Source organism: Mustela lutreola, chromosome 2 (genome assembly GCF_030435805.1).
Source record: "Mustela lutreola isolate mMusLut2 chromosome 2, mMusLut2.pri, whole genome shotgun sequence".
NCBI lineage: Eukaryota > Metazoa > Chordata > Mammalia > Carnivora > Mustelidae > Mustela > Mustela lutreola.
The window spans coordinates 21,915,464-21,940,220 of NC_081291.1; the positions used below are offsets into that span (position 1 = coordinate 21,915,464).

The window sequence follows — 24,757 nt, forward strand, 5'->3', positions numbered from 1 at the left end:
CATACCAACAAGGATGGCTATCATAAAAACAAAAATGGAAAATAAATGTTATTGAGAATGTGAAGAAATTATACTTGCAGATTTCTAGTGCAAATGTGAAATGGTATAGCTGGTTTGGAAAACAATTTGGTGGTTCATCAAGAAGTTAAATATATAGTTACCACGTGGACCAGCAATTTCATTCCTAGGTACATACCCCCAAAATGAAAATACTATGTCCACATAAAAACTTAAACATGAATGTTCACAGCAGCATTCTTTATAATAGCTATAAAGTGGAAACAACCCAAATGTCTAGCAATTGATAAGTGGGTAACTAAAACATAGTATACAAATGTAACGAAGTATTACTTAGCAATGGAAAGAACGAAGAAGTGATACATGCTGCAACATGAATGTATTAATAGCATCATGCTCAGTGCAAGATGCCAGTCATAAAGGACCACATCTGTGTGATTCCATTTACATGAAAAGTTCAAAAGAGGTAAATTCACAGAGACAGAAAGTAAGCCAGTGCTCCTAAAATGGGGAGACTAGGGGCAAATGGAGTGACTGTTCACTGAATGTGGTCATGGCTGCACAACTCAGAATACAGTAAAAACCATTAAATCATACACTTTGAGTGAAATGTATGGTATGATGTGAATTTCACCTCAATAAAGTTGTTGCATAAAAATTGCTGGCTCTAAATTAAGGTATCTACTCTTACCAATGAAAACAACAACAGCGAAAAACTAACCTTGAACACTTGAGAACCAGGCTCATTGTAAGTTTTGGCATTTTTTGCTAGGAGATCTATATCTTTGGCCATTGCATGAATACTCTTGTAGCTTCCATTCTAGAGTAAACAACAAAATATAGCAGTTCCTCTTAACTGAAAGTTAATCAGCAAGACCTTTAAGAAAAAAAGAACTCCACATATTTTTAAATTCTCACCATATTCAAAGACTTTATTAGAATACACACATATGAACAATATATAAAAAGTCATTTTCTCTTCTATAAACTACAACTGTCCATTTACACACAAGTTTTTGAGATACGTAACAATCAGAGCTATGTTAGTTTCACAAAAACTTACAATTTTTAAAAGATCAAATAATGTAAAAGTTTTTAATTCAGCAAACACACAGTGTCAAGCACTGTTTTAAGTGCTTCACGAATACTAATCCATTAAGGATTGTAAAGTAAAGGTGAATTAAGGGTGTGAAGTAAAACCCCTCTAGTTTTACAGACCACTTCAGATAAAATAGTCTAGCACAGAGGTTAAACTCTTTGAGTACCTACTATGTACTAGGCTCTGTGTTAGAGCTGCCATATCTTAAAGCTCACTCGATCCCAAATAATCCAGGAAACTGAGAACTGCCTTCAATTTTCAAAGAAAAGGAAGGAGGAAGACACTCTAAGCAGAAGTTATACAGGGTTAACAAGGACACAGAAACGAACAGACACATTCTAAAGAGACTGAGAAAACCAAATTAAGTGGAGTAGAGGGTGGAGGAAGGAAGAACCATAAGCAAAGGCTGTATAGTAAGGACAAATGAGGCAAAATCCAGACAGCCAGGCAAAGGTGAGTAGCTGGTGATTTGCCAAGTGAGGATATCCAACAACTGAGCACACTCTGTTTATCTTTTTTTTTCTTAAAGATTTTATTTTTAAATAATCTCTACACCCAAGGTGGGGCTCGAACTCACAACCCCAGGATCAAGAGTTGCATGTTCCGCTGACAGAACCAGCCAGCCACCCTGAGGACCCTCCATATTTGGAAAAAGTCCTAGTACAGGTAGTAGGGAAGAACCTACTTTCCACAACAGAGGGTACAAGTAAGTGGATAACAGCACTGCTAGCAGCCTGGCAGCCAGGGCAAGGGGAGGTAATCCGTGCTCGAGGGAGTCTTGAGAGACTAAAGTGAGGGCAAGAGAATAGAGAAAATGCATTCCTAACTCCCGCAAAGGGCAATAAAGCAGAGGGGAGCAGTGGACATCCAGGATCCACAGTGGCAAATGGCACTGGGAATGGCAATATCACCACAAAAAGACTATGCATGACCTCAGCTGTGCCATGATGTCCCTGAGTTCTGCCTACTTCCCTACAGCTCGTTCTCCTGCCTGCCTTCTGAACAATTGTATGAGCTATCTGGTACTCTTTCCACGGATTCCCCTTCTGCTGGAGTTATTCAGAGCTGGTTTCTGTTGTACTGTTAAAAGAAACTGTGATTTGCTAGCGGAGGCACTAGAAAACAAGTGACAAGGCTCTGGGCTGTGGAACAGAAAGGAAGAATAAAATAGAAAGAATGCTAGGGTCAGGAAGCAACATGCAGAAAGGACCAGAGAGCCCTTCATCAGAGAGGCAGGAGAGACTACTACAATAATTTGGACAGAAGAGGACAAGATCTTGCTTAGGGTGATGGCAGAAGGTCCTTCTATGGAGCTTGTGGAAGGAAGAACAGACAAGATAAGGAAAGAGGTCTCAGAGAGAAGGCTGGGGCTGGGGTAGGGGTGTATATACAGATCTGATCTGAACTGCAGTATCACAAAAACATCTTCCCCCAAGGTAGATGTTAGAAACCCCAGGGATTTAGGTTCTAGGAGACTAAGTCATTAGCAATAGCAGCTAGGGATCTACCTTAAAAACCAGGTGATACATTAGAGAATCTGTATTTTAACATTCTGTGAAACTGTATTATGGTACCAGTAATTACTACACTGTCACTGTTCACTGCTCTCCTACAATTTTAAAGCCAAGGAAGTTTCTCCCTCCTGGCAAACCACTTGCCTTCAGTCTCGTTTCTTAATGAGACAATGTGACACATTAAATTTTCCTCTTTCCTTTATCTACTGGGAGCCCCAAACCCTCCTTACTCTGGGAGTAACCCTAACTCACACTAACCAAGGCCACATCCCATAGGTGCTCTGTAATGAGTAATGCTTCATCCATTACTCCTGCCCCCTCCGAGTCTGCGAACTGGTCACCCAGCATATAGCAGAGGAAGCAGGCAAGTCGCCTGACCGAAGCGATATAGCTAGTAAGGAGCAGAGCTAGGAAGACAACCCATGTCGGTCCAACTCTAAAAACTGGATTTCTGGTAAAATATAGCTCTTTCTCCCTATACCTTCCTTAACCTCTAATCGCCAAGTTTTAAATTTTGTCATTCATTCAACTCAATAAACATCTATTGAGCACCTACTCTGTGGAGAGGCAGTAACAGTGCAGAGGTTAAGAGCACAGACTCGGGAGTCAGAATGTCTGGATTCAAATCCCAACTCTTCTCCTTACTAGCTGCTGACTTGGGCCAGTGACTTACCAGCTCGGTGCTTCGGTTTTTCTCATCTGTAAAACAGGAATAATAATGGTATCTACCTCAGGGAGTGGCTATCAGAATTAACAGTTAATACATACAAAGCAGTGAGAACAGAGCGGGCACCTGGCAATGCCAAGTGTTGGCTGCTGCGACTGCTGGGGCTACGGGGAGGAAGGCACTCAAAGAGAACAAGGCCTCTGTTTTCACTGACCTTACCCTCTAACATATACTGAGGGTAACTTACTGTGAGACATCCTAAAACTATTTGGAAGCAGATAAGAATAAACAACAAAGCTTTATTGCTAATGGGACTTTCACAACTAAAAACGTCTATGGCCAGTGCTTTTTAATTTTTGTCCTAAGAGCAAGATTTACAACGCCAGTGAAAATTCTGCTTTCCTCCCTAGAGATAAAATGCAAAAGGGACACTATGCTACCTCCTCCAAAGCTATAATCAGTTTTACCACTCCACTTGTTTATTATATTGTTAATAACCCCTTAGAAAGACATCGCTTCTGTTTCCTAAAAGCCTCTACAAAAGATCTCAGGCTGAACTGCCCTAAAACACATATGGTTACATGTGGTTATCTTCGTACCTGTATCCTCTGAGCAATGGTCTTGAGATCTATAGGCTCCTTAATTATTGCATAATAGTCTGGATATTGCTGGAAGACAAAAACCGGGGCATGATAAATAAGAGAAAGTATCCAGGAAATGAGAAACAAGGAAGGACACTGACAATCTGTTAATCAAATGAACAGCTCTGTCAGATGCAAGGCTAAAGACACAGCTGTAAAGCACTAGTTTGTTATAGTTGAAGCAGAAAGAATTTGATTTTAACAAGATTTATGAAATACACAACAGCACGTTGTACAAGTTTATAGGTAGTATTTGGTAACTGCCATTATCCAACACTATAACTTAATGTTTTAAAAAATTCTAAATTCATAGAATCACACAGTTTAAAATTTAAGGTTCCAACATATTTATCCCTGAAAACGAAATAGAAGAATGTTTTTGAATGTTCTTATAAGCTCTTTTAATTTTTCAACTTAAATCACACAATATTATCCTATTTCATAAAAAAATTTTTTTTAAATATTTTATTTACTTTAAAGAGAGAGAACACGCACCTGTGAGGAGACAGGGGGTTGGGAGGAAGGAGTTGGGGTGGGAGAGGGAGCGGGAAAAAGATCTCAGGCTGACTCCACGCCAACTGTGTAGCCTGACACAGGGCTCAATCTCACAACCATGAGATTATGACCTGAGCCAAAAAAGAGTTGGATGCTTAAACCAACTGAGCCACTCAGGCGCCCCTCATATAAAATTCTTGTGGATCTTAAACTGCATAAGGTTGCAAGTTTGTTAGCTTCATGTTTAACTTAATGCTTCTACTTATTTTGGTCAAATTAATTTTTTTTCAAACTAAAACACATTAAGTGAAACCACATTAAAGAATCAAAGTAAAAGGTGTGCCTGGATGGCTCAGTCAGCTAAGCATCTGCCTTTGGTTCAGGCCATTATCCCAGTGTCCTGGGATCAAGCCCGGGCTTCCTGCTCAGTGGGAAGTTTACTTCTCCCTCTCCCTCTGCCTCTGCCTCCTCCTCCTAGCTCATGCCCTGTCTCTGTCTCTCATTCTCTCTATATAATAAATAAATAAATAAAATCTTCAAAAAAAAAAAACCCACAAAAGGTAAAATTATAAGCACTCTCTAATTTCTTATCAAATATTAGCTCATCACAAGAAAATAAGTAAAGTATGCTAGAGGAATGTTCTTGAAGAGTTTCACAAAGTCCACAGTGCAGGGACGCCTGGATGGCTCAGCTGGTTAAGTATCTGACTCCTCAGTTCAGTTCAGGTCTCAATCTCGGGATCGTGAGATGGCGCCCCGTGTCAGGCTCTGTGCTCAGCGGGAGTTAGCTTGAGATTTTCCTTCACCCTCTGCCCCTCCTCTGAATGCGTGCCCTCTTTCAAATAAATAAAATCTTTAAAAACAAAACAAAACAGGGGCTCCTTGGTGGCTCAGTGGGTTAAAGCCTCTGCTTTTGGCTCAGGTTCTGATCCCAGGGTCCTGGGATCAAGCCCCACACCAGGTTCTCTGATCAGCGGGAAGCCTACTTCCTCCTCTATCTCTCTGCCCTCCTCTCTGCCTACTTGTGATCTCTGTCAAATAAATAAATAAAGTCTTTAAAACAAACAAACAAACAAAACAAAAACCAAAAAAAAAATGCCCACACTGTATTCACTGCCCCAAGTCTTTTCTACAGGTTTGGTTCCTTGGAAGAAACAAATGAAGCTGACCAAAAATAAAAAAAAACAAAATCTTGCCATTTGCAACTACATGGATGGTACTAGAGAGTATTATGCTGAGAGAAATAAGTCAATCAGAAAAAGACAATTATCATGCGATCTCTCTGGTATGAGGAATTTGAGAGGCAGGGCAGGGGGACATGGGGAAAAAAATGAAACAAAAAAATGAAACAACAAAAAAAACCCAAAAAAAATGAAAGAAGATGGGACTGGGGAGGGAGACAAACCATAAGAGACTCTTAATCTCAGGGAACAGAGGGTTGCTGGGGGCGAGCGGGGGAGGGATACGGTGGGTGGGTGATGGACACTGGGGAGGGCATGTGCTTTGGTGAGTGCTGTGAACTGTGTAAGCCTGATGATTCACAGACCTATACCCCTGAAGCAAATAATACATTATATGTTAATAAAAAAAAAAGTTGGTCTCCTATGTGGGCTCTCAAAGTTCTCCCAACCTGTTCAAGTCCTTGAAGCCCAAACAACAACAAAAAGCAGGAGACTACAGCCTTCACCCAGTTACGGGCTGAAGGCATGATCTCAGGGATGCTTCCTCTCATCTCATTCCTCAGCTTACCCTTACTTTCTTAACCCTACTCTTTTCTTTGCTTGGATCAAACCCGTTTTCTGCCCCCTCTCTATCAATTCTACTTCAGAAGACAAATTATAGCAAGGCCACCCTGGCTGGGGTGGACTGTAATCTCAGCTGTTGGGTCTACATATTCACAATCCCCCCCCCTTCAGCCAATTCAGCTTGGGAAGGGCTCATAAAGGAAAGGTAAAAACTGCCCTGCCCTCCCAATCTCAGTCCTTGCTGACTTTCAAACTGTCACATCCCGAGGGACCAATGGGAACCTGCTTTTTCCAACCAACTTTTGCTACATGGTATTCCCAAAAGCTCTCCTGGAATGAAGGAACAGGATATTAAACATGTTTGTTAGTTAGTTTGTTTTAAAAATAAGCTCCACACCCAGCATGGAGCCCAATGGGGGGCTTAAACTAATGATTCTGAGATCAAGCCCTGATCTGAGATCAAGAGTTGGGACGCTTAACTGACTGAGCCACCCAGGTGCCCCAGGATATTGTTTTATTGCTCCAAGTCACCCTTGGTGGCTTGACCACTGGTGATGATCTCCTGCAAAATAAGAGTAGGTCTTGAATAAAGACTATACTCCTTTCTTATATATTTTTTAAATTGTGGTCAAATATACAAAAAATTTACCGTTTAGTCATTGTAAGTGTGTGGTTCAGTGACATTAAGTACTTTCACACTATTGTGCAACCATGGTCATCATCCAGCTTCTAAACTTTTCATCCTCCCAAATCGAATCTCTAGACCCAATGAACAATAACTGCCCCCTCTCTCTTCCTGCCAGTCCCTAGAAACCACAATTCTACTTTCTCTATGAATCTGAATACTCTGATTACCTTCTACAAGCGGAAACATGCACTATTGGTCCTTCTGTGACAGGCTGATTTCACTTACTATAATGTGTTCAGGGTTCATTTTAGCATGTGTCAGAATTTCATCCTTTTTAATTTATTTTAAATATTTCATTTATGTATTTGAGAGAGAGAATGAAAGAATAAGCAGGGGTAGGGGCAGAGGGAGAGGGAGAAGCAAGTTTCCTGCTGAATAGGGAGTAGGATGCAGGGCTTGATCTAAGGACCCTGCGATCATCACCTGAGCCAAAGGCAGACTCTTAACTGAGCAAGCCACCCAGGTTCCCCCTCATTCTTTTTCTAAAGGCTGAAAAATACTCTACTGTATGTATATACCACATTTCATTTATCTAGTCATCTACTGAGGGCCATCGGGTTGCTCCCATGTTTTAGCTATTTTGAATAATACCGCTGTGAACATGGGTGTACACATCTCTTTGAGCTCCTGCTTCCAATTCCTTTGGGTATGTACCCAAAGTGGAATTGTTGGATCATAGGGTAAATCTGTATTTAATTTTTTGAGGATTCATCGTACAGTTTTCCTTTTCTCTTAAAATTTAAACCATATGACCAATATAATCACTGTATTTTTCTAATCAGATCCACACTTAGAATAGCAGTGGTCATATATACTTTCTTTCTTTCAACTTTTTTTTTTTTTTAAGATTTTATTTATTTATTTGAGAAAGAGGCAGTGGGAGAGAACATGAGCGAGGAGAAGGTCAGAGGGAGAAGCAGACTCCCCGTGGAGGTGGGAGCCCGATGCAGGACTCGATCCTGCGACTCCGGGATCATGACCTGAGCAGAAAGCAGTCATCCAACCAACTGAGCCACCCAGGCGTCCTCTTTTTAACTTTTTAAAGTAAAGTCTACACCCAACATGGGGCTTGAACTCATGACACCAAGATCAAGACTTGCATGTTCCACCCTCTTAGCCAGCCAGGTGCCCGTCTGCTTTACTTCTAATGTGGTAACTGTCCTACAACTAGTCAAGACACTTCTCTAAATAACCAGTCGTGTCGATGACTGATAGGGAAAACTGCACGCCGCTTATCAGTCACTAAGCATTTCTTGCACACCAGTGACATGCTGGATTCCAACTAAATGGCAAGGATACAAAAGAAAATAGGACATAATTGTTCTTAAATTCAGGGATGTGGGAAGGAGGTAGATAAAAAGTAAATCATCACAATGGAGTTACATGCGACAGTGAAGTACTTCTAAAAATATATCCTTGTCTAGAAATACAAGAATGCGGAGGCCATCAAAATGTTTGTGGTTCCATGGGCTACAGTGGGACTTTAGTGATGTTCACTGCCTTTCGGTTATGAAGCCACAAGAGGCCCTGCCATTTTCAAAGGGTCTCACTTGTCTAGAAAACCTCTTCCTCTTTGGGGTAGATGAGTACTACTAGATCTCTCTCTTCTCCATCACCAGGAGATCAGAACTAAAAGAGGAAGAACTCATTTATATTCTCATTCTGTCTCCTGAGCAAAGAGAATGTTTCTTCTCTTTTACAAATAAAAGGCTTAGTTTATGTACTTATTTTGTTATTTTAAGAGTCACCAAGATTGGAAACAACCCAATGTCCATGGGCAGATAAATGGACAAATAAAATGTGGTATATGCACAAATGGGAGTATTTACTTAGTTTTAAAAAGGAAGGAAATTCTGACACATGCTCCAACCTGGATGAACACTGAATAAATGATGCTAAATGAGATAAGCCAGATACAAAAGGATATTGTATGAGTTCTCTTATGATCAGGTACTTAGAGCAGTCAAATTCATAGAGAACACAGAACGGTAGTTGCCAGAAGCTGGGGCTGAGAGGGAATGGGGAATTATTGGGTTTTTTGTTTGTATTTTATTTTTTTACTTTATTTTATTTTATGGGGAGTTATTGTTTAATGGATACAGAGTTTTAATTAAGCAAACAGACATACAATACAAATATACTTACCTCACTGAACCATACACTTACAATGGTTAAATGGTAAATCTTATATATATATTTTACAATAAAAAACAAAAACCAAACAGTAAGAATAACCAATCAAAAACAATTTTGTTTTAAATTCACAACCTTCAGGCAAGATAAAATGGTAGAACATGTCCTATGTGCTTGCTGCTGTGGCCTCAAGGAGGGTCACTTGGCAGCCTCCAATGCCTTTATTTACTAAGAACTAATAAATTTTCTGAAGTACTGAAAAATGAAAACCATATGAAACAAAAACACACTTTAACTCCCCTGTTTTTAATTGCATCACTTACCACTTTAGAAGGCAGTTTCTGAAAAAGTTCACTGATGAGACGTCCTGATGGATTTGTGGCTACAACTATGGCTTCAAGAAGCTGCTCCAGGATCTCCTTCAAGTAACTTGGAGAAGACTGGGAGGAGGAGATTAGCAGGAAGGAGAGAAGAGAGAGAATGACTGTGAGAGAAATCCAAACATCAATGCTAAAATGTTAAAATTAATTCAAAAAGCAATTATAAACAGTACTTATTTAGTACTGTTTACTTATTTAGTATTATTCAATAATACCACAGAAACGCTCTGATGCGGACATGGGGCTTGCACCCCTGGAATGGCATACATAAAACTAAGGAGGCTCCTTATGTTACCTCAGCAACTAAATTCCTTGGATCAGGTCCTTTTATTGAAGTCTATTCCACAGTAAACACTGTAACAGTGAAATTCAAGTGCCATATGTATGAAATGATGGAAATGCAAATCTTCTTAGGCTCTGAGCAACTGAGACAGGGAAAACATATCCCAAGATACCTGACTCTCTCTACATCTGCTCTTCCTAACTACTGAAGTCTGAATATTCTGGTAGAACAAGGATGCATGTAAAGCTGCAAATATATACTTCTACCCATGGGGTGGCTCTATCAGATGTAATGACAGAATTCTAACTATCTCAAAAGCAAATAGAGATCATATCAAATAATGCACATTACTTCTGCCCTGCAGACTGGCTGACTTACTCCTACCTTATTTACTGTTTCCACATGGGAAAGTATATGCCCCAAACAGTACTTGGCCAGGCAAGATCTGAGTCTGAAGCTGGTTTTTACAGTGAGCAATGGCATGTTTGCATCAAGAGTTACAGAAAATGGGTGCGCCAGGTGGCTCAACTGTTGAAACACCCGACTCTTTTGATTCTGGTCATGATCCTGGGGTTGAGAGATCAAACCCCATGTAGGACTCTGCAGTCAGCAGGGAGTCTGCTTGAGATTCTCTCCCTCTGCTCCTCCCTGACACGTTCACTCTCTCCCTAAAATAAATAAATAAATCTTAAACAAAAGAGTTATAGAACCATGTTCTGTGCATACAAAAGAAAGGGTAATGGTATTTCTGGCTTAAACCACAAAAGCATTGGTCTTTGTGTCCTCATCTAACAGGTCTTTTGTATTTAGTACAGTCTCAATTTTAAGGTCCAACATTAACTCCACAGAAAGAACATTAACATCTCTTGAGCCCAGCACAGTGCCTGGCAATAACAAACACATAACAAATATTTAACAAATAAAACGTGATTCTCTGAGAGTTTCCAACTACATAAGCTTAGAGAACCAACAAAACACTGATGAAATCAGACTAAAAATACCCATGCTTAAGTCATTTACTTCCTGGCTAAAACACAGTACCACAGAGTTAGTTTCAAAAAGAGCTGAGTTATATTCTGCAGCCAAGATTCCTTTCCTCCCAACCCAAACAGCTCCTCCGGAAACACGTGTTGCAGATGACATGCAACATGTGCTACAGTGTGCGAATGCACTCATAGAACCTATTTCCACAACTGGGAAGGCTCCAAGGAAATCATTTTGAATTTAAAAATGAGAAGCGGGGTGCCTGGGTGGCTCAGGGGGTTAAAGCCTCTGCCTTTGGCTGGGGTTGTGATCTTGGGGTCCTGGGCTCAAGCCCCGCATTGGGCTCTCTACTTGGCTTCCTCTCTCTCTCTGCCTGCCTCTCTGCCTACTTGTGCTCTCTCTCTGTCAAATAAATAAATAAAATCTTAAAAAAAGAGAGAGAGAAGCTTGAAAATACCCTCCCCATTCACAAGAACTTAGGGCCAAGAAGAAGCCTGGGAGGTATAAACATGAATGTGCAAGATCCTCCCAATTTCTTACCAAAAAAACACAGGCAAGTCCTAAATGCAGGTGGTTTCATTTTTTGACTAGAACCTTGGAGGCCTATAAGACGACTGAGCCCTCTGCCCAAGAAAGCATGGGGTAAATCGCTGTTCCTATATTAATACCGGAGAGTAAAATTCCAGGGAATCCCTAGTTAATTGCCTTCTACCTAATTCTAATCATTTAACTGCCAGAAAGAAGTGACAAGGTACCCAAGAGCTACATTTTGAGAGTCCAAGAAGTAGTTACTTTCTTTTTTTTTTTTTTTTTTTTTTTAAAGATTTTATTTATTTATTTGACAGAGAGAGATCACAAGTAGGCAGAGAGAGAGAGAGGAGGAAGCAGGCTCCCTGCTGAGCAGAGAGCCCAATGCGGGACTCGATCCCAGGATCCTGAGATCACGACCTGAGCCGAAGGCAGCGGCTTAACCCACTGAGCCACCCAGGTGCCCCAGTTACTTTCTTTTTTTAATAGAAAGAGAGAAACTGAGAGCATGTGGGTGGTGTGTGGCAGAGAGGCATAGGGAGAGGGGAAATCTTAAGTGGACTCCGTGCTGAGCAGAGAGCCCAATGTGGAGCTCCATTATCATGACCTGAGCCAAATCCAGGAGTTGGATGCTTAACCGAATGAGCACCCAGATGCCCCGAAGTATTTAAATTTTTGAGAAATTCACCTAGCATTTCTTTTCTCTGTGTTGAAGTTTCAGGAGAAGGCCTATTGAGGTTTACTTAGGGAAGAAAGGAGAACGCTCATCTTTAGGTGTCTCACTATTTAGCTACAGAAGAGCAATGTCCTTACTTTTATTATCCTTCTTCCTCTAATTAAACATGTGCTCGTTCATCAAGTGTTTACCAGTACCTACACACCCCTCACAGTCTAGATGCCAGCAACAGGTGAATAAGGTGGTATTTTCTGTGCAGCTATCATTCTCTTTGGAAGAAGAAAGAAAGTAAACATGCAAACAGATAAACAAGTTATTTAACATATAGTAACAAAAAACTGAGGACCACAGAACAGAGTGATGTGATGATGGGAAAAGACGGGTACAGGGCAAACAATTTAGACAGGTCATCAGGTAAGTCCTCTCCTAGCTGTCTTAATTTTAAGTGATGTTAGAATCATGAAAAAGAGCCAGTCACAGAAAGAGCCAAAGGAAGCGTATGTTCCAAGCAGAAGAGCAACTGCAAAATCCTAAGGGCAAGAGCACATCTGGCATGTTCTGGGAACAGCAGCAGTACAAGCTACAAAAAATATTTCTAAGGTGATTCCAATGACTCTCCAACATTTAATCACAATACTGCCTACTGTTCTGTCTCAATCCAGCAAAACTGGAACAGTCCTTGATAATATGAAGGTTCTCCTTAAAACTGAATAGGAAATATGCATTAATGTAAGAGCAATGCATGAAAACAACCACTCATGGCACTCAATGTCCAGGATGTCCTAGGATCTCTTGTAATCGGAGTGGGGATCTCTGGTCATATGCCCCCTTACCCTCCTAGTTACCAACACCACACCACAGGAAACCCAGTTGCCCATAGCAGCACAGAAGAAATCACAGGTAGGGGGGCCTCGTCCACTCTCACAAAGGTCCATCTTACTCATTCCAGCTGCACACTTACTCCTTCGGTCACTGTGCCTTGATTGTCTTGCCCATCTTCATCATCATCTTCGTCATCTGCTTCTCCTTTTTGAACAAACTCATTTCTTGTTCTAAGGTACAAATCCCAGAGTTTGCAAGCAGCTTTATATTCAGGAGAATCTGGCTGTACAAATGAACAAAGACAAAAGAAAATACTTTAGTATTTTATTGTAAATAAATAGTAAATAAATAGTATTTTATTGTAAATCAACAACTACTTTTAAAGCATTCTGTTCCAGCAGAGACTAGCATTCTAAGACATCGATGCTGAAACTCCTACAACAAATTTAGAAATCTTTATGATTAAAAGATACATGAGTCTCAATTCCTCTTCTGAGAAACAAAGCATATGTTTTAAAGGCATTCTGAAATCGTATTATTTTATTTATTTATGACCTATTATCTCATTACATTAAGATTTGAGGCAAAAGATAAGTGATTTGTTAAATTAACACTAACAGAGATGCCTGGGTGGCTCAGTCAGTTACGTGTCTGCCTTTGGCTCAGGTCCTGATCCCAGGGTCCTGAGATCAAGTACCCCACTAGGCTCCTTGTTCAGTGGTGAGCCAGCTTCTCCCTCTACCTGTTGCTCCCCCTGTTTGTGTTCTCTCTCTGACAAGTAAATAAATAAAATCTTAAAAAAAAATTTAACCCTAATTACTCATACATGAACATACGCAATTTAAAAGGTAAGCCCCGGGGCGCCTGGGTGGCTCAGTGGGTTAAGCCGCTGCCTTGGGCTCAGGTCATGATCTCAGGGTCCTGGGATCGAGTCCCGCATCAGGCTCTCTGCTCAGCAGGGAGTCTGCTTCCCTATCTCTCTCTCTCTGGCTGCCTCTCCGTCTACTTGTGATTTCTCTCTGTCAAATTAATAAAAAAAAAAAAAGCTTTAATAAAAGGTAAGCCCCAGTTTACGGGCTGTAAGTGTAAAGGGTAGAAGCTAACAATTGTTCTACTATCACTTCTATTTTTAAGCTATTTACTACTTTAGTTAAAGACTTCTTTTCTTAAAGTATAATAGGGATAAACTCTAACTGAAACTTTCCAGTAAAAGCAATGCTGGAACCAATGTTAAAATAAACAGTGGGGTGTCTGGGTGGCTCAGTCGTCAAGTGTCTGCCTGCAGCTCAGGTCCCAGAGTCCTGGGATCGAGCCCCACATCAGGCTCCCTGTACAGCAGGAAGCCTGCTTCTCTCTCTCCCACTCCCCCTGCCTGTGTTCTCTCTCTCACTGTGTTTCTCTCTGACAAATAAATAAATAAAATTTTTAAAAAAATAAACAATAAATAAGTAAAACTAAACTTTCAAATCCATCCAGGTGCTGCCAATAAGGAGAAAGCAATCCTCAAAAGAGCAAGAATAGAGTAAAAGCAGGAACCCAGATGACCAAGCAGAACACGGAAGCGGCTGTCCACTTGAGGGCTTCTGTAAGGTAAGATAAACCTAAAGCTTTAGTTTTCAAAGCTCTCTGAAGCTGCAGGGAGAGGAGATAAAGGTCAGAGCCCACCAGAAGCTGGGACTCCAAACACCACACCTGCAGCCTAAGCAGGAATTTAAAAACAATTCAGTTTCTGTGATGCCTGGGAACAACACTACCCACTTCATCCTCCACCCTGCTCAACCTGTGCTTATCTCCAACCATAACACTGCAGGGAGAGGAGAGGCATGGGATGATTCTCCTCCGAGAAATCATCATACGCTAGCCCTAATAAAGACAGGCCAGGTGCCTGGGATAAGCAACACACTACCCTGAATGAACCCAATTTCAAGCTAAGCCTCAAACAATCTCTAGAGATCAAGTTCCAAGAAATGTGAGCTCAAGGTTAAATTTCATGAAACACAAAAGAACGAAACCACACAAGAAAGTCAGCAGAAATAACCACAAAATCAGACATGCAAGTATTTCAGATTTGGGAATTATGCCATAGTATGAAAAATGAGTATGTTGAACATTTTTAAAGAAACGATGGGATTGAAAAATAGAAGCAAATTGCAGGAAACCCTGAACAGAAAACTTCCAAAATATGAAAAATACAAATATTAGAAGTAAGAACTCAACAGTGTGGTTTAAGAGCAGATTTCAAAGAAAAGTAGAAGAACGAAAGAAATTACATAAAAAGTGGGGCGCCTGGGTGGCTCAGGCGTTAAGCGTCTGCCTTCAGCTTGGGTCATGATTCCAGGATCCTGGGACAGAGCATCGGGCTCCCGGCTAACGGGAAACCTGTTTCTCCCTCTCCCACACCCCTGCTTATATTCCCTCTCTCGCTGTCTCTCTCTCTCTTTGTCAAATAAATAAATAAATAAATAATCTTTACAAGAAAAAAAAAAAGAAAAAGAAATTACATTAAAAGCAACAAAGGCACTGAAAAGGGGACTATGAAAGGTTAGGAGAGACAGAGACTTGAGAGGGCTCTAGCAGAACACACAATCCGAGTTCTAGCAGGACACTTTGGCTGGGGCAGCATACAAAGACAGAACAGCTGCAAACTTCTCCAGGCTGTTAAAAAACATCAATCCAAAGATTCAGAAAGCCCTACAGTTCCCAGACTATACTAATAAAAGGATATTCATATCCAGACACATCACCGTGAAACTGTAGAACACAAGAGACAAAAGGAAACCAAAGACAGCCAGAAAGAAAAGATAGCTAACCTTTAAAGGAACTAAAATTATATTGACAGAAGACTCCTTGATGGCAATAAAAGAATAAAGAATAGGGACAACTGGCTAGCTCAGTCAGAAGGATATGAGACTTCTGATCTCAGGGGCTATGAATTCGAGCCCCAGGTTGGGTATAAAGATTACTTAAAATAAATAAATCAACTGGGGCGTCTGAGTGGCTTGGTCAGTTAAGCATCTGCCTTCAGCTCCGGTCATGATCCTGGAGTCCTAGGATTGAGCCCTGCACTGGGCTCCCTGCTCAGTGGGAAGCCTGTTTTCCCTCTCCCACTCCCCCTGCTTGTGTTCCTGCTCTCCCTGTCTCTCTGTCAAATAAATAAATAAAGTAAAAAAAAAAAAAAAAAGAATAAAGAGTAGATTAAAAATCTGCCACAAAAGGGGTGCCTTGCTGTCTCAGTCAGTGGAGTGTATGACTCTTCACCTCAGGGTTGTGAGTTCCAGTCCCATGTTGGGTGCAAAGATTACTTAAAAATAAAATCCTTTTTTTTAAAAAAAAGGTTCATTTATTTAAGAGAGAAAGAGGGAGAGAGAGAATGCAAGCAGGGGGAGGAGCAGAGGGAGAAGGAGAAAGAGAATCCTCAAACAGATTCCCCACTGAGTACAGAGCTCATGTGGGGCTTGATCCCAGGACCCTGAGATTATAACCCAAGCCAAAATCAAGAGCCGGATACTCAACCAACTGTACCACCCAGGCACCCCAAAATAAAATCCTTTTTTAAAAAATCTGCCACAAAAGACCTAAAATACAAAATATCAGTAGCATAAATAGATCAGAGTTGAATTATTCTAAGGTCTTTTTTGTGTTGTTTAAAAGGAGGTTTAAGATGCTGATTATTAGCTTTTGACTTTGGTAAATTAATTATATACATTAAAGCTTCCTAAATAAGATCTAAAAGGTTATCAACAGATTTTACAACGCCCATAGAAAAGAGAAAGTAAGAGGGAATAACAAAATGAAACGAAAAGAAGGCAGAAGGAAAAACAAGAAAAAATATTACAAGAAGAGATAAAGAGAAAGTAGAAATGTAAATGACAGGAATACATCCAAACATAACGTCATTACTGAAACTGTAAATAGATGAAATTCCAATTAAAAAGATTAACACCCGTATTAATAGAAATTCAGGCATACACTATTTACAAGAGATGCACTGGCACCAAAAGGTGAAGGAAAAGAATGGAAGAAAAATAAACTAGGTAAACACAAAAATAAAATCTGTTAGAACTATATTAATATCCGAGAAAACAGACTTCAAACAAAAGACATTACTGATGATACTACATAATGCAAAAAAAGTACAATTTACTAGGTCAATACGACAATTGTAAACTTGTATGCTCCCAGTTGGAATTTTAAAATACATAAAGCAAAGATCAACAGAGTTATAAGGAGAAACAGACAAATTCATCATCAGAGCGAGAGATTTTATTTTTTTAAGATTTTATTTATTTATTTGGCAGACAGAGATCACAAGTAGGCAGAGAGGCAGACAGAAAGAGAGGGAAGCAGGCTCCCGGCTGAGCAGAGAGCCCTGGGTCCTGGGATCATGACCCGAGCAGAAGGCAAGAGGCTTAACCCACTGAGCCACCCAGGCGCACCCAGAGTAAGAGATTTTAAAACACCTCATTTGGTAAATAGTTTGTACAGATAAATCAGTAAGGATATAAATGATTTTAACAACATAATTAACAAGCTAGATGTGATGAACACATGCAGAATCTTGTATCCAATGCCCAGCCACCCTTACTCTAGTGACAGAATTGACAGCACCTTTATTCATGATAGCTAAAAAGAGAAACAACCCAAGTGCCCATCAGCTGGGAAACGGATGAATGAAGTGTGGTACAGCCATATAATAGCACATTATCCAGTCATAGAAAGGAATGAACTACTTCTTTGTTACAAAATGGATGAACCTCAAAGACATGCACAGTGAAAGGAGCCAGTCACCTAAGGCCGGATAGTATTTGATTCCATTATATGCAATGTGCTGAAGGACAAATCCACAAGGAAAGAAAAGGTGGTTGTCAGAGGCAGGGAGGAGGTGAAATGGAGAGCACCTGTTAATGGGTATGGTTTTCTTTTTTGAGGAAATGAAAATATTCTGGAGTTAGGTATTATGTATTAGTGATGGCTGCACAACTTTGTGAATATGCCAAAACCCGCTGAATTCTATACTTTCTAATAAATAAATTAATTAATTAATTTTAAAGTAGGTTCCATGCCCAGTGTGGAGCCCAATGCAGGCTTGAATTCACAACCCTGACATCAAGACCCGGAGATGATGTCAAGAGTTGGACGCTTAACCAACTAAGCCACCCAGGCACCCCTGAATTCTATGCTTTAAAAGACTACGTGACAGAAGGGAAGGGGGTAGAGGGATGGGGTAACGAGATGATGGGTACTAAGGAGGGCATGTGTTGTGATGAGTACTGAGCGTTGTATGCAACTAATGAATCGCTGAACACTATTATCAAAAACTTATGATGTACTATATGCTGGCTACCTGAAAATTAAAAAAATTAGCATTTGCCAAATAAATAAATACTGTGAATTTATTCTCAATTAAAGAAAAAAAATACATATACATATTACACAATATTAAGAACAAATCTAATGACACTGCAGAATCTTAACAAAAAAATTCTAAAACTTTGCTGAAATAATTTAAAGAAGCCTTACATAAATGATGACACATCAAATTTAGAGACTGGAATAATCGATAGCACCATTATGTTAATTCTCCAAAATATGACTGATCCACAGAATCCACGCAATTCCAATAAAACCTCCAATTTTTTTATGCTTGACTTAACATATAAATAGATAAGAAAAGGGCCGAGAATAATCAATAACCAGTACATTCCTTACCTGATAAAAAATTATAAAGCCATAATAACTAAGGCAAGAATAAAGTAGTCGAGTAACAGATAAACTTGCCAAAACTAAAGGGCCAGAAAGGGACCTCCCGTGAGTACATGAAAATTGTGGGAGCACTGATGGTGCAGACAAATGTGGAGAGGATGGCCACTTCAAGGTGCTGCTTATTCCTGTTAGGAAACAAAACAGAACCCTACCTCACAGAAGATGTAAAAACCAATCTGAGCTGCCTTAAAGGCTTGTATATGAAAAACAAAACTATTAAACTTTTAGAAGAAAATATAAGAGTGTCTTATAATCTTCGGATAAAAGGGATTTCTGCAACAAGACACAAATGACAAACCACAAAGTTAAAAAGCAATAATTTTGATTATATTAAAATAATCTTTTATTCATCAAGACATCATGAAGAATGAAAGCCTCATAGCGGGAGAAGATACATTTAACCAATATAACCAGAGAGGATTAGTATCTAGAATATATAAAAAAACTTCTAGGGACACCTGGGTGGCTCAGTGGGTTAAAGCCTCTGCCTTCGGCTCAGGTCATGATCTCAGGGTCCTGCGATTGAGCCCCACATTGGGCTCTCTGCTCAGCAGGGAGTCTGCTTCCTCCTCTCTCTCTGCCTGCCTCTCTGCCTACTTGTGATCTTTGACTGTCAAATAAATAAATAAAATCTTAAAAAAAAAAAAAAAAACTTCTGAGATAGATATGAAAATGACAAACAACTCAAGAGAAAAATGGGCAAAAGATTTGAACAGACACAAAAGAAGTAAAAATGGCATCACACTATATGAACCTTCAGTCTCTTTTTCTTTATTTTTTTTTAAGATTTTTATTCATTTATTTGACAGAGATCACAAGTAGGCAGAGAGAGAGAGGAGGAAGCAGCTCCCTGCCGAGCACAGAGCCCAACGCGGAGCTCGATCGCAGGACCCTGAGATCATGACCTAAGCTGAAGGCAGAGGCTCAACCCACTGAGCCACCCAGACGTCCCTTTCAGTCTCTTTCTTAAAGAAACAAACTCAAACCACCAAATGAGAAAACACTACTTACCTCCTAGAATAATAAACAGTGAACAGCCTAACTATTATCAAACTGGATACTGTCCAAACGGGATGCTTTCTTACCTTGTAATAGGCCTTTGCATTGTTAAAAAGCAGCTGGAAGTCAGCCGTCAGCAGATTAACATCATCATACTCTTCCATTTTTAGCTTTTGTTGGATTTTCATCAAATCAATGGGCTGTGAAACCACTTCATAATAGTCTGGTTGATTTCTGTTGTAATTTTTTTAAAAGGGTATTAGTCCAAAGCCCATATAAAGTTATATTTCAAGACTACTTGTGGTCATGCCCAACATTCCAAGGTATAGAACATACTAGACTTACTCCCATTATTAGAACTAAAAGAGAGCAACAAAAGCCAGGTGCATCTGCAAGCTCTTTTCTAAGTATATATTAGCAACATGAAAACCTAACATAACATCTGTGATGGATATTTATATGCTAAATATTTAAGATTTAGGGCACCAGAACTAAAACAATGTCACCCAGTATCTTCTGCAAATGAAAATAACTTACCTTTTGTAGAGTTCAACAGTGGCTGAAAAGAGATTCACATTTCAAAGCTCTCTACAAACTTACAAAATGGATTGTCTCTTCACTTAGTGACCACACAACTTTTTCTGCCAAGTACTATCAAGTGTCTATTACATATACTGCTCTAATATCAATTATTAAACTTATAGAGGAGAAAGATAAGGTCATTGGCACAAGGAGCTTACCAAAGATAAGAGGGTATAAGGCATAAACATGACCAAACTATTAAAAAAAAAAAAAAAACCCTAACACATAGGTATGATAAATAAAAAAATCAGGACATTGATTATCTCTTGAGGGGAGGGATAATTAGGGTCACACAAGAAACTTTAAAGGTGGTTATAAATGAGAATTTATTTATTTATTTCTTTTTTTTTTTAAGGATTTTACTTTTTTACTTTATTTATGTGAGAGAGAGAATGAGAGAGAGCATGAGAGGGGAGAAGGTCAGAGGGAGAAACAGACTCGCTCCTGAGTAGGGAGCCTGATGTGGGACTTGATCCCAGGACTCCAGAATCATGACCTGAGCTGAAGGCAGTCATCTAACCAACTGAGCCACCCAGGTGCCCCATAAGTGATAATTTCTTAAGTTGGGTTTTGGGTTCATGGATGTTTATTATTATTAATCTGTTTTTTTCTTATAAAAAATTTTTATTTAAATTCAATTAATTAACACATAGTCTATTTTTAGTTTCAGAGGTAGGTGGCGCTCAGTGATTCATCAGTTTTATGTAACATCCAGTGCTCATTACGTCACTTGTCCTCCTTAATGCCCATTACCACCTGGGGCTTTTTCCAAATGGAATTTCATGAGACAACTAAACCTCCTGAAAAACTATTTCAGTGACTATTTCTCTCAATTCTCCCTCAGGGGTAGGTAGTTAACTCCATTCCAGAGGTATAAGAAATAAATTATTACATACAAAGAATGTCATGTCATTAAGGCTTTAAGCTCTCTTGGGACCTTGGCTGACATGTTATAGCCATATATGTAGGATATAGTTAATTTTTAAAACCTTTGTTATTCTGACACAGAATCTGCAAGAAAGAGATAAAGCATGTTTTCTGAACCATTTGAAGGTCAGCTGCTGACATGAGGTCCTATTGCCCCTGAATAATTAAGTATTTCCTATAAACAAGGACCACAGCTCAACCACCAAAATCAGGAAACTGGTAACTGTTCCAAAAGTTCTGTAACTGTTCTCAAAGTGTCCTTTATAGCCAAAGGATCAAGCCCAGAATCGTGTGCTGCACTTAGTTATATCTCTTTAGTTTCTTTTGTTCTGAAACAGGTCCTCAGTCTTTCCTCAACTTTTAGGGTCTTGATACTTTCAAGTAACTATGGGCCAGTTATTTTATAGGGTGTCCCTCAATTTAAGTTTGTCTATTTTCCTGACGAATGAACGCAGGATGCGCTTCAGCAGGACTGTGACAGAAATGATGCTGTGCTCATCACACTGTCTCCTATCAGGTGGCACACGATTTCAACTTGTCCCAGTATTTTGGGTGAGGCTCATGCTGATCGCTGATTACAGTGGTGTCTGCCAAGCTTCTCAACTGACCAAGTTATTGTTTTTCTCTCTGTACTTTATGGAGTGTTACCTCCAGACTATGAGCCCATTCCTAATCAATTTGCTCATTTATTTATATCAATATGGATCCCCAGATTCCTACTTGGAAGTCATTAAAACCCATGACATTAATTATTCTGATGCTCCAAGTGCTCAAAGATGGGCCAGGAGGCGTCCTCACAAGATGGTTTGTATTCTCTACATGCTTCTGACATGCTCCCATCACCCTCTGAACAGTTGCTTACTTTTTGGCAGTCTAAGATGGTAAGGTTCATCTTATACTTTCCTTGCCCTTAAAATCAGTGATTTCCCCAAAGAACTCTAGTTCCTTGCAATGATAAATGGTATTTAAAAATGAAGTTTGAGGTGCTGGATGTGCTCACATATACTGGTGTGTTACTGCTCTCAGGCTGTCTAAATGGACAAAGCTAGGGACAGACATACTCATTTATATCTACATTTCTAGTATCTAAATATGCTGGGAAACATGAATTCACACCAACATTTCTAATTCCAATCCTACACCACAGAGTTTGATCTACTTTCCTTTTTCTGCTTGTACTCCCTTTCTCAGATAATGAGAAGCCCGAGTCCTATTACTGACAATGTATTTACATACATGATTGGTCTTCTGTGTATAACCCATCTCCTCTTGCTGCTATCTACCTCCACCCCATAGTGCTTCTCCTCTCCTCACTAAGGCTATGACCCCCTGCCCTGGGCTAGGCCACACCCCATGCGGACCACTGACCCATGACAGACCACTGCCACCACTACATCATCCTCCCTCCGCTTAGGCCTCAGCATGCTGTGCCAGGAAGTCCTTCAGCATAAACCCCTGTTTACCACGCCCAGGTTCTGACAATCCGTGATGTGTGATATTGTTACTACCCACAACCCTCCCCACCACACCGCACCACCTGTCTTCCCAACAGATGTCAAGTTTGCTCAGTCTCACCTAATGGCTTTTGGATTAAATTCTTTAGGAAGGGAAAAGAAAATGAAAAATAGATTGAGTTTTTTTTAAAAAGCTCTTATCAGTTATTTATGATTTTAGTGAACTATGAAATTAAGTATGAGGAGTAAAAGGAGTACTCATTCTGCTATTTGGAGAAAGTACAGGAACATAAAGGTCTTGGTGAGTAATAACAAAGGACCATCCAGGCCTAATGCTGCTGTTGTCAGTGGTGCCAAGGGACCTTCTCAGGGTGAGCTTTAGGGCTTTGTTAACCTGATGTCCACGTGGCTCTCTCCACCTGGGCCCGATGGGCCATAGTCCACTCTGCTCCTTGCTGAGGCTGGACCCAGCAGCCTCTCAGGCTTGGGGGATTATCTTTAGACAACTGAGAACCCAATGAGGACATGACCCTCAGAAGAACATTCTCTCCCAGAAGCTCTGTGAGAGGGCTCCTTGCAAACATTTTCAGACCTACCACAACAAAAGGGAGATCAGAATCCCAACATTCCACTCTACATGATAAGGTCGACACAAGGGCCTCTGCTTTTCAAAGTAAAAGAGTTCTACTAATTTTTCCCACCTAAATCAACATGCAAAAAGAGCATAAGATAATAAAAGTTGTCCCTGCCGCATCCAGAGATAAAAGCACTATTAGTATTCTTCCCGACCTCCACGCCTATGTATACACAAACAGAATTGTGCAGGTACATGTTCTTGCCTGAAGAACAGCTTTTCTCCTTCAATAAAAGGCGAGGGCACCCTGCCATGATATGGCCGCTGAACAGCCAAATCACAACCGATTCTTAGAACCAGGTAAGTGAGAAATACTGGGCCTGATATGCAGAACCTGCTGGCTACCCCCAAACACATTTTCCTTTATCCCCAGGATGGCAGCATTCTGAGCTGCTATGTGACTACTAATGAGCATCTTCTGAGCCTTGCTGCAGCTAAGTCCTGGCCAATACAAGAGCTGAAGTGTACCATATCCAGGTCATATCCTTAACATGCCTTCTTCACCCAGGGGCTGGAGGACAGCTATGGTGGTGAGCCATCTCAGACCATGTAGACAGGAGTGACACCCCAAGGACAGCAGAGGAAAGAGACGGTACCCAGGCCCTGAGGACTTTAAAGAACAAAAGTTTTATTTGAGAACAATTTTTCTTGTTTCAGCCACTGTTAATTTGGATGTCTTAGCATAAGTAGCTTAATAGACTAATCAAAACAAAGTCTCAAATGCTCAAAGATTCACAGTTGTGTACCTCTGAGAATTATGGCTTCCCACAAACTCTTAAGAAAACATACACTTTCCACAGAGGAGTACAGGTGCCCTCAGGCACGGCACTGGGGGAGGGCAAGCAGTGCTCACAGGGTATCGCAGTTTGGAGGCTAGAAGACAGTGCACTAGCTCCCCAAAGCCTGCTGGTGGGAAACAGGCAGCAGAGGGCAGTACTTTTCTACGAGGAGTTTGTGTAGTCCAGTATGCTGCTGCTCCTCTCTACAGCATACTGGTTAAGAGCACAGGTTCTATAATCAGAAAGCCTTGAGTATACATCTTGGTTATCCTTTAGTAGTTCTGAGAACTTGTATAAAAGTTCTAATCGATAAACCACAATAATAATACGTTAACACTTCTCAGGTTTAAACAATATAAGGAAGTGCTTGACATTGTGTCTAGCATGTGGTAAACAATAAATATTTTATCATCATATGCTAATTAAAGGACAACTTTTAAAAGACCGTTATGATAAACCAACTGAAATGTGGAGACAGTTACCTCATTTTAAAAAGAACCTTTCTTTTCTGGCCATGACTAATTCACATCCTTTAATTCAAGATGCTGATACTGCAGTCTTAATGGCTCTGCTCTGTGGGGTGAAAAGTCTGACTTGAGCTCCACCTTTATCCACTGTGGCATCAACAATCACGAATGGATCTAGATCTTTAGTTAACTCATTGTACTCGTTTCCTAAAGCTGCTGTCACAAATTACCACAGACTTAAGGGCTTAAAACAACACAAATTTTATTATCTTACAGAAGTTCCAAATGGGTCTTGCTGGGGTAAAAAGCAAGGTGTTGGTGTCCCTTCTGGAGGTTTTAAGGAAGAATCTACTTCCTCATCCTTTCTAGCTTCTAAAGGCTGCCTGCATTCATTTGCTTGTAGCCCCCTTCCTCCATCTTCAAAGTCAGGAGTGTAGCATCTTCAAGTCCCTCTCTGACTCTTCTGCCTCCCTCCTCCC

General features: G+C 40.3%; 1 protein-coding gene across 30 annotated transcripts in view; it reads right to left on the reverse strand.

The window, feature by feature from the left end:
- The window catches only part of PBRM1 (polybromo 1), a 128,663-nt gene that overhangs the window by 92,929 nt on the left and 10,977 nt on the right, over window positions 1-24,757 (reverse strand). For 29 of the 30 annotated variants that reach the window (XM_059161107.1, XM_059161113.1, XM_059161099.1 and 26 more), the window contains 5 exons: window positions 19,522-19,669; window positions 12,813-12,956; window positions 9,324-9,440; window positions 3,898-3,966; window positions 740-838 (listed from right to left, as the gene is read on the reverse strand). In XM_059161107.1, coding sequence (XP_059017090.1) covers window positions 740-838; window positions 3,898-3,966; window positions 9,324-9,440; window positions 12,813-12,956; window positions 19,522-19,669 — 577 coding nt within the window. Of the gene's footprint in view, window positions 1-739; window positions 839-3,304; window positions 3,325-3,897; window positions 3,967-9,323; window positions 9,441-12,812; window positions 12,957-19,521; window positions 19,670-24,757 lie in introns of those variants that run through there. The other variant, XM_059161125.1, reaches the window with a different exon arrangement.